Here is a 7,465-nt window from a genome sequence, read left to right as displayed (position 1 = left end):
TTCAAACAATTGAGATAACATATATGTTGAGGGAATGCGATCAGTCTCTACTACAACACAATTAAAAATGGAAGTGGGATTTTTTTTTTTTTGTCATTAGGTTATAATTCATGTTAAAAATCCACTATGGAAAAAACAACAGTGGCTATAACCAGAATAGTTTTCTGAATTGAGTCAGGAATACATGTTTAGCACAGAAAATAAGATAAGGCCATTGATTTTCAGGTAGAAAAAATTTATATTTGTACCATTTTTCTTGTAAAAATTTGAAATTGGTCAATTTGACCCGAATACCATACAAGGGTTAAAAGTAAGTGCTGTAGTAAAACTAGCAGGAGGCAAGATATAATTGAGGTAAGTTTGGTGACACTACCTACAGTATTTAATCATTAAATTGATAGCCTCCATATTTTGGTTTTATCTCTTTTCTGTGTTGTACAGTAATCCCTCGTTTATCGCGGGGGTTACGTTCCGAAAATGACCCGCGATAAGTGAAATCCGCGAAATAGAAAACTTTTTTTTTTTTTACAATTAGCAACTATTACATGTATACAAATACAGTGACTCACGTGTAGGCCGTTTCACTGCTCTTCAGACTGGGCAGCTGCATCCTGACTGCGCTCTGCAGTGTTCTCTTCTTCTGACGTTTGTATCCAGGGTTATGTTTTTTTTCCTGCAGTCATTAATCCACAGAGCTAATGCCGTCTCCATCCGTACCATGGTCTTGTTGCGAACAGTTACAACCCTTTTTGCATTCGTATTAAAATTGACTGCTGCTGTCGTCCTTATGTTTTTTTCCTCCTTCTTTATGTAACGAACGGAAGATTCATTGATTCCGTAATGGCGAGCAACGGCTGCATAGCTTTTACCTCCCTTAGCATGTCCAGAAGTTTACTTTATCTGAGATAGGTACATCTTCCGCCGTTTGGCCCATCCGCAGGTGCTTTGTCGTTCCAGGCCGTTTCGTCGACATTATGGGTTTAGGAGTGTTCGAAATTACAAGATAATTTGGCCAACTTAATGTAAATTTGCCAAGCTGTTTTTATGTACTACACATAACTGCACGAGACGACAAAATGATAGCACAATTCGTAGCATTTTTTGATACAAGAAGCGGGAGTGTTGTTTTAGCGAATCAGAATGCAGAGCACAATGCACCAAAAAAAAAAAAAATGCATTATGAAAATCCGCGAATAGCGATCCGCGATAATGCAACCGCGAAGTGGCGAGGGATCACTGTAGTTTGTAGACGGTCCCTAAGCTCTCTAACTGCCGTCTCAACACTGGAACTATACACAGCTGAATTATCACAACTTTCATTCATTTCTTTCCCATCTACAGCAGTCAGAATCACTGTGTTCACTCTGAAGGAATCACTTCACATGGGCAGGCACTTTTAATGACATTTTGAACATGTTTAAAGGCTAAAAACAGGTTTAAAACTTGCCCTGTTCAAGCCTGTTGGGTGCTAACGTTAGCAGGAGGATAACTCAGTGTAGACAGCACCGATTGGTTTCATTTGTCTCGCTCCTGACAGCACTACAATTTTTTTAAAAACAGAGCTGCATGTTGAAATCGACCGGAATTCTCCTTTAAGGAAGACTGTTGATGAGTAGTATATTAGGCATCAAGGTAAACTGCATGCATGATGTGCACGATTAAATCTCTAAATGGAAATAGGTACTGTGTACGTTCTGGGATAGTCAGTGTGTGTGTGCAGCATCTGAATAGGCCTTCCCTAAGGATTCTGTAACATGTGCTGCAACTCAAGAGGCATGTTCTTGTTTTAGACAGCAAATATTTACAAAGCACCAAGCCAAGGAAAATATTTCACTGCACAAAAATAGGGCAAGTGGCAAATACTTGCGGAACTACAGTTGTGCCGTGTAATTTCTTGGGGATTGTTTGTATTTCATTTTTGTTCACTACTTTATTAAGGTAAGTTAGATTTTTAAGTAATTATTTAACCTCGATTTACTTTATTACTCACACAGATGTTTTTATTAGTCATAGTTTTACATTTTACAAAGTTGAGGTAGAGTTACTAATTTTTTAAGAAGTCTTTGACCTCCTTTGGATGTAATGCAATAAAATCAAAAATCATTGATTTTCCTTGATTTAATGTTATCTCAGGGTTGTGATGAAGTACAGTACATCTTAAACAGTTTAAATCATCAGAAATACCATAACATTTCTTTACCATATACTTTAAGACTAATGATCAAATGTTGCTTTTAGACACGCTAAATGTATTTCAAATACTACACCCAAACAATATCCTTATTCTGCTTGTTTTCATAATCCAACAGTGTTAAAAAAAATGACAAAACAAAACATTTTGTCTCTTACCTCTTGTGGTATCTAGGTTTTGGTCCTAGATTTCTGCTGCTACCCCAATGCAATAAAGGTAAAAGTAAGTTTATTTATGATGCTCACAACAATGAAGAAATACACTTGAAAAATGCAGCAACATTTTTCTTATTATTTACTATTTCTATGATAGAACACAGTTCCAATTAAACCTGTGCACCATCCATAGATCTGGTCACATACGTAGAAAAACCTATTTTAATTCTGTTAGCAACAGAAATGGAAATCTGCTCACCTCCGTTCAAGAGGGATATCTCGAAAACATGGCTCATGAAACCTGCCATTCTTTATTGGACGGACCAGCCCTTTTAATTACAGACTATGATTAAATCGTGAGAGATTCAAATGACTGATTAAAAGGTAGTTTCCACCAGCAATAACAAATCATGAGAAAAGGGCCCGAGGCATTGATCTTTTCTTTACTGCTTAGTCATACTTATCTACTTAGTGACACGACGACTGATATACTTTTGAACCTGACTGAACCCCCAGCTTCATTCCACACATTCCTCTTCTTCTGTACGAACACCCCGTCTGTGTTTTTGATGTGTTGAAACAAAACACCTATGGGTCCCTGATCAAAGACGAGCCGTGACGTGTGATGGGTGTGTACCGCATGTCTGTCTGTGTGTGTGTGTGTGTGTTTGATGATTCATCGTTAATTGTCATGAGCTGCACTGCACTACATGTTGGCAGGCCATGCTTGCAGGTTTGTGTGTGTGTGTGTGTGTGTGTGTGTGTGTGTGTGTGTGTGTGTGTGTGTGTGTGGGTGTGTGTCTTGGGTTGTTGGGAGGGTGTGTGTGTGTGGGTGTGTGGGTGTTGTGTGTGTGTGTGTGTGTGTGTGTGTGTGTGTGTGTGTTAGCAGGACTGTGAGAAGGCCATCTCTTTCAGAAACGAGACAGGTGGCCATGATTTACGGCCTCTTACAGGAATCGCCCCTGTCTGTCGCTATAGTGGGAGCCAATTAAAGGTCAGTAACAGGCTTGCATGCATACATGCACACACACACATGCACAGTTATTACAGTAAGGACACAATAACAATATTGTTTGTGACACAGTAACAGAAAAAGTGTGAAACGGAAGATAAAAGCTCTAAAATTCAGGCTGGAAAGTGACACTGAAGCAGCTCTCGCACACTCCTCTGTAAATAAGCAGTTTCACACCACCTCCGCTTTTTCCACACACACACACACACACACACACACACACACACACACACACACACACACTTAGCCTTTCTGTCTCTCTCTTTCCTCATTCTCTCTGCTGCACATGTATACACAGACAACACACACACATACACACCCAGTCTCACACCGCCAGCCAGCCAGCCAGCCAGCCAGCCAGCCATTCGCTCCTCACTCACACCCTCAAATCTTACCAAGCTCAGCTCTCCCTGCTCAGAGGCAGACAGGAGCAGCACAGCAGCCTGTTAAAGGAGTTGAGGGACGGAGCAGCAGAGTCAGAGAGAGACATATAAAGAGAGAGGGAGGTGGATGAAAGAGTGAAGGGAGAGCGAAGCAGAGAGAGTGCTGTTCCCCATATGCTGAGGAGGCATGGGCGGTTGAACAAGCTGCCCCCACTGAAGCCTCCTGACTCATGGGAGCGTCAGACCTCAATCCCCCAGAGAGCCTGGAAACGCTGTTGAACCACGCTTAAGAGAGAAGGAGGGGAGCCAGAGAGGAGAGAAAAAAGTCAGAGGAGAGGAGAGACGAGGGAAGGAAGCCACAACGGTAGGCTGTCCCACTCTACTGCTGTGTCGTGATGACGTCAGAGGGCATGTGACCCAGGCTCTCCAGTGACGGCACATGGAGGGCAGGAAAGAGACGAGTTTTAAAGCTGGTGCCTTTTGGGTTGTGTGAGGGCTCTGCTCGCCTCCCAAACAACCACAGAACCACAGACGTGCGGCTCGGGGTTGGTGTTTGAGGGCGAAACCTGGAGTGTAAATGGTTAATCGTCGCGGGCCAACACCAGTCACAAGGACGGCGCTAAGCGAGTAAGTACGTTCCAACCACACTCGCCAAGCAAGCAAGTCCGACACCATCTGATGTATCCGCAAAGGCGATATTTGCCTCTGCAATTTTTTTTTTGCTCCATAAAACCAGACCTGGTTGTTACTTGTGGTCGTTGAAATAGTTGATACGTAAAAGCATGTCTTGTAGATGGCTTTTTCCATTTTTTTTTTTCATGACACGCTGCGTGCTCTTGGTTTAGGACGTGTCAAGGGTCACGGAAACCACAGAGGAACAAAAGTGGGGCTTTCTGCAACCAGAGGCAGCTATGGCATCTAACAGCCTTTTCAGCACAGTGACACCATGTCAACAAAACTTCTTCTGGGGTGAGTACTGCTCGGTCGGTTGCTGTTGTGTCTGGAGTCGGGTTCTAGGGGCTCGGGTCACGGGGAGGACTCGGGGTCAGGTGTTGAGGTTTGGATACAGGAATGAAGGGGTTCGGGTAGTGGGGGTAACAAACTTGGATCCGATTGAAGGATTCGAGTCCAGATGAGTGGAATGGGATCAGCCGAGGTCAATGGGGACCCTGCTACCAAGGTCCAAGCTTTTGTGGTGGAAGAAAGACCCGACTATCATCAAGGATTTTTTTGCGGTGCCCAAAAAAACGACAGATTCCACGATTTACTCTACGTTGTGTTTATAAATATTTCTCAAAGAGGAAGATGACATGTTTGTGCAACATTCCCTTAGATTTACAAAGCGATGCCATTGCGGAACCAAAAACAAAAGCATGGGTGATATTTTTGACAAACGTAAACAGACGCTGCACCAGAGAGTTTACAGTTGAGCATTGAAACAAGATGTGGGGATTACTCAGTTGTGTGCGTTGGGTGTCTCCGTTGTGCGTATGGAAGAAGTATTGATTAGTGTGCCAAGAAAGGTCTGTATTTGTTTCCTCACACTGTTCAGTCGTGCTGCTGTCATTAATTAATGAATCAGTGGAGATTTCTGCAGCCTCCAGGGAGCATTTCATCAACAGACAGAAAAAATGAATTTATAATTTGAGTGCTAGAATATTTATGTATACATTTATTTGGACTTAAGTCTTATCGATTTACCCTGACTTATTGCTTCTCCTCATATTACTAAAAATAAAAGTTTGCATGATAAACCCTTTCTTGTTTTCAAATAATTGCGCAATTACCCTTTTATATTCAACATATTCTTCATATTCATCTATATTTCCTTTGTCTGATCATCCTAAATCCTGCTTGGATCCCAAAGGGGATCTATAGGAAAAAAATAGAAAAAATGGAAAACCTGTGAACAGTAGCAGTGTCAACTTTATGCTTTTCAATTACACGTTAAGGCCGACTTGCACGCTCCCGTTTGCGGCCTCTGTTTTGGGTTTGCTGTATTCTATTGTGACAGCTTCTTTACACAATCTAATTTAATCAGCAAAATAAATGATGTTTTAGGGTTGCCAGATGAATTTTCAAATTTAAACAAACATTTCCATTCCTGTGCGACACGAGGAATAGACAGTATAATAGCCCCCCCCCCCTTCCCCGTCTCCGCTCCGGTCCATAGCCTCAGCTCCTCTGTCCAAATCAAATGTTTAAAAGATGTTTTTAAGAAGCCGCTCCGTGGTCAGACACAGCTGTTCTGGGCTCCTGCTCCACACAGGAGCACGGTGGCTCCTAATACCCTCTGAAAGCCGGGAGAGAGTGAGCGTCTTCCACCAATCACCACCACCTATTACCGTGTTAACCCCTGACCCCTCGGTGTGTCTCTGGGGTCGCGGCGCGGGAGAACGAGCGGAGACGAGCAGCGCTGCAGGAAATTGAAAGCATGCTGTGGCAGAGGGAGAGAGGAGCAGATGTGTGCAGATGTTCAGGTGGAGCGACTCGGAGGAAAGACAATCGCTGATCAATTCTCTCGTTCGGTGCATTGTGGATTGATATTGTGCTGCGGCTCAGTGGCGTTGCCCCTGTTTATGAACATCTGGGTAGTAAATCTGTCGGTGCAACCACAAAAAGCCCCCTCGACAGCGAAATGTGAGTTTGCAAGACCACCAGTGCTTTCTGTTGTATTTATGATATAAAATAAATAAATGGAGTGTACTGTAGTGTATCAGAACTGGTGAAAATTAGGATTGGCGCCATTTGTTCAGGTCAGACCAAAAGAGGATCTAAGTTTGATTGAAGTTTGATTTGATGACAATAGGGTGACATTTGATCCCAAAAAAAATTGCTTCATGGATTTTAATACATATACTTATTTCGTTCAATCTTGATTTGGGAGATTTAGGATTGTCAGTTGCTTGCAACTTGAATTCATTTAGTGGACTAAAACATGAAATAATTAAGCTTGAGTCTCGCCTTCTGTTGATTTTATATATTTTCTTTGAGTTCTATGTTTCCCCTGGATCATTTTGTCCGGCGTCAGCCAGTTTTATGAGAACACAAGTTACAAAATATGTTTTGTTAGTTAGAAAGCCACATTACTCCATCCCATCCGTAGGTTTGTATTTAGGGACAACTTTAATTTAGGACTGAGTGTACATTCCCAGCGATAAACTGAGCTGACTTGAATGGGCGGGCAAATATTCCAAATTGAGAAAAGGGGGCTCATTAAAATTTGTCTTGGCATTTACATCAAGCAAGTTTCATTTAATTGCCTCAAATACATTTTTTTTATAACTTCTCAGACTGGCAGATCAGATGAGGAGGGCAGAATAATCTTCAACATGTGTGGCACCCACTCAACCACCATGCCTCTCTGGCGAACATTTAAGTGCCTATTTTCTCTATTACAAACTTAATTACATATAGACAATTAAGTCATGGGAGCAATTATCGTTGAGTAAGGTTGTGCAGTCGCTGCACAGAAGAGAAAAAAAGTGCTTACACAGACGGACCCAAATCAACACGATCAAAAGAAAAAACGGGGCGATGTGGGTAAATATCTGAAGACTCCAGGCGGAAAACTTTCCCCTAAGAAAATGTCAGATAATTTGCAGGGAAACCGTATATGTATTTGAGAAAGGCAGCTTCTGTTGCATAAGTGTTGCCTTAGATCTAACCACAGGGCTCCTTCTTGGAGACATCTTAAAAGTGAACCAGACATCCCCTCCCCCCC

The 7,465-nt window shown here is 42.3% G+C and overlaps 1 protein-coding gene across 2 annotated transcripts in view; it reads left to right on the top strand.

The window, feature by feature from the left end:
• Nucleotides 1-3,245: 3,245 nt before the first annotated feature.
• The window catches only part of runx2b (RUNX family transcription factor 2b), a 44,543-nt gene continuing 40,323 nt past the window's right edge, over nucleotides 3,246-7,465 (top strand). The window contains exons 1-2 of one of the 2 annotated variants that reach the window (XM_032543297.1): nucleotides 3,246-4,368; nucleotides 4,587-4,710. In XM_032543297.1, coding sequence (XP_032399188.1) covers nucleotides 4,653-4,710 — 58 coding nt within the window. In that variant the 5' untranslated portion in view covers nucleotides 3,246-4,368; nucleotides 4,587-4,652. Of the gene's footprint in view, nucleotides 4,373-4,586; nucleotides 4,711-7,465 lie in introns of both variants that reach the window. The other variant, XM_032543298.1, reaches the window with a different exon arrangement.

Source organism: Etheostoma spectabile, chromosome 18 (assembly GCF_008692095.1).
Source record: "Etheostoma spectabile isolate EspeVRDwgs_2016 chromosome 18, UIUC_Espe_1.0, whole genome shotgun sequence".
NCBI classification, from domain to species: domain Eukaryota; kingdom Metazoa; phylum Chordata; class Actinopteri; order Perciformes; family Percidae; genus Etheostoma; species Etheostoma spectabile.
This window is presented reverse-complemented; position numbering and strand designations above follow the sequence as displayed.